The 878-nt window shown below is 57.4% G+C and overlaps 1 protein-coding gene across 1 annotated transcript in view; it reads left to right on the top strand.

Moving 5' to 3' along the window:
- Positions 1–7: 7 nt before the first annotated feature.
- Positions 8–878, top strand: part of LOC103799230 (C-type lectin domain family 12 member B-like) — a gene marked incomplete at its 5' end in the record, with an annotated part of 2073 nt that continues 1202 nt past the window's right edge. Inside the window, 4 exon segments of the mRNA XM_009071535.1 lie at positions 8–65; positions 311–322; positions 325–449; positions 786–878. Coding sequence (XP_009069783.1) covers positions 8–65; positions 311–322; positions 325–449; positions 786–878 — 288 coding nt within the window.

Below are 878 nucleotides of genomic sequence, written 5' to 3'. Positions count from 1 at the left end.
GGTGCAGGGGAAGCTCAACAACAGTGAGAACACAGTGGCGATCCTGCGCTCCTGCACAGCTATAGGTAGGGCAATGATGGAGCAGGGATGGGGTGCCCCAGATGACTGGCATCCCTCAGCAGGTGCAGTGCCAAGGCAGAAACACTGGGGTTTTTGGCCACATGGTGGGGACAGGGTGGTCCAAAGAAGGAAGCCATGCCTGGAGCAGAGTCTGAACTAATGATATCTGCTGGGAAGATGTGGGGCTGTTCCTGGTCCCCACAGGACATCTGTGGCTAAGCTATGAGCTGAGCTGTGCTCCTGCCCCCAGATTGCTGCCCTTCAGGTACAGGGGCAAGTGCCTCTTCATCTCCTCGGAGAAGAAGACATGGGAGGACAGCAGAGATGAATGTGAGAGGACATATTCTCAGCTCCTCATGACCAAATCCTGGAGTCGCTGGACTGTGCCGGTACGGTGCTGCGGGAGCTGAGGGCAGAAGCTGGTGCATCCAGCCCTAGGGTCCCCAGAGTGGTCAGCACTGCTTTGGGGGCTCCTGGCCTGCCAAAACACTGAAGGGTACAAGGCTGATCTCTGGAGCACATGGCTGGTGGTGGACAGGGTGCAGAGAGGCTCTGGCACCCCTGCCTGCTGCCCAAGCTGGAGCAGGTCATCAGGGCTGTTCAGCTGTCGTGCCCCAAGGAGCACCAGCCTCAGGGGCTTCTTGGGGAGATGATCTTCCCCTGCAAACTGCAGTATGTAGGTACCATGAAAAATCCATGAAAAGGCCCCTTTTCTTCTTCCCCAGGCCTTCCTGAAGAACGCGGACATCCCATACTGGATTGGACTGCAGAAGGGCAGCTTCCCCTGGTATGACTATGGCTGGCTGGAGGAAGAGGAC

This window comes from Acanthisitta chloris, unplaced genomic scaffold (genome assembly GCF_000695815.1).
Source record: "Acanthisitta chloris isolate BGI_N310 unplaced genomic scaffold, ASM69581v1 scaffold37843, whole genome shotgun sequence".
Classification (NCBI taxonomy): Eukaryota; Metazoa; Chordata; class Aves; order Passeriformes; family Acanthisittidae; genus Acanthisitta; species Acanthisitta chloris.
This window is presented reverse-complemented; position numbering and strand designations above follow the sequence as displayed.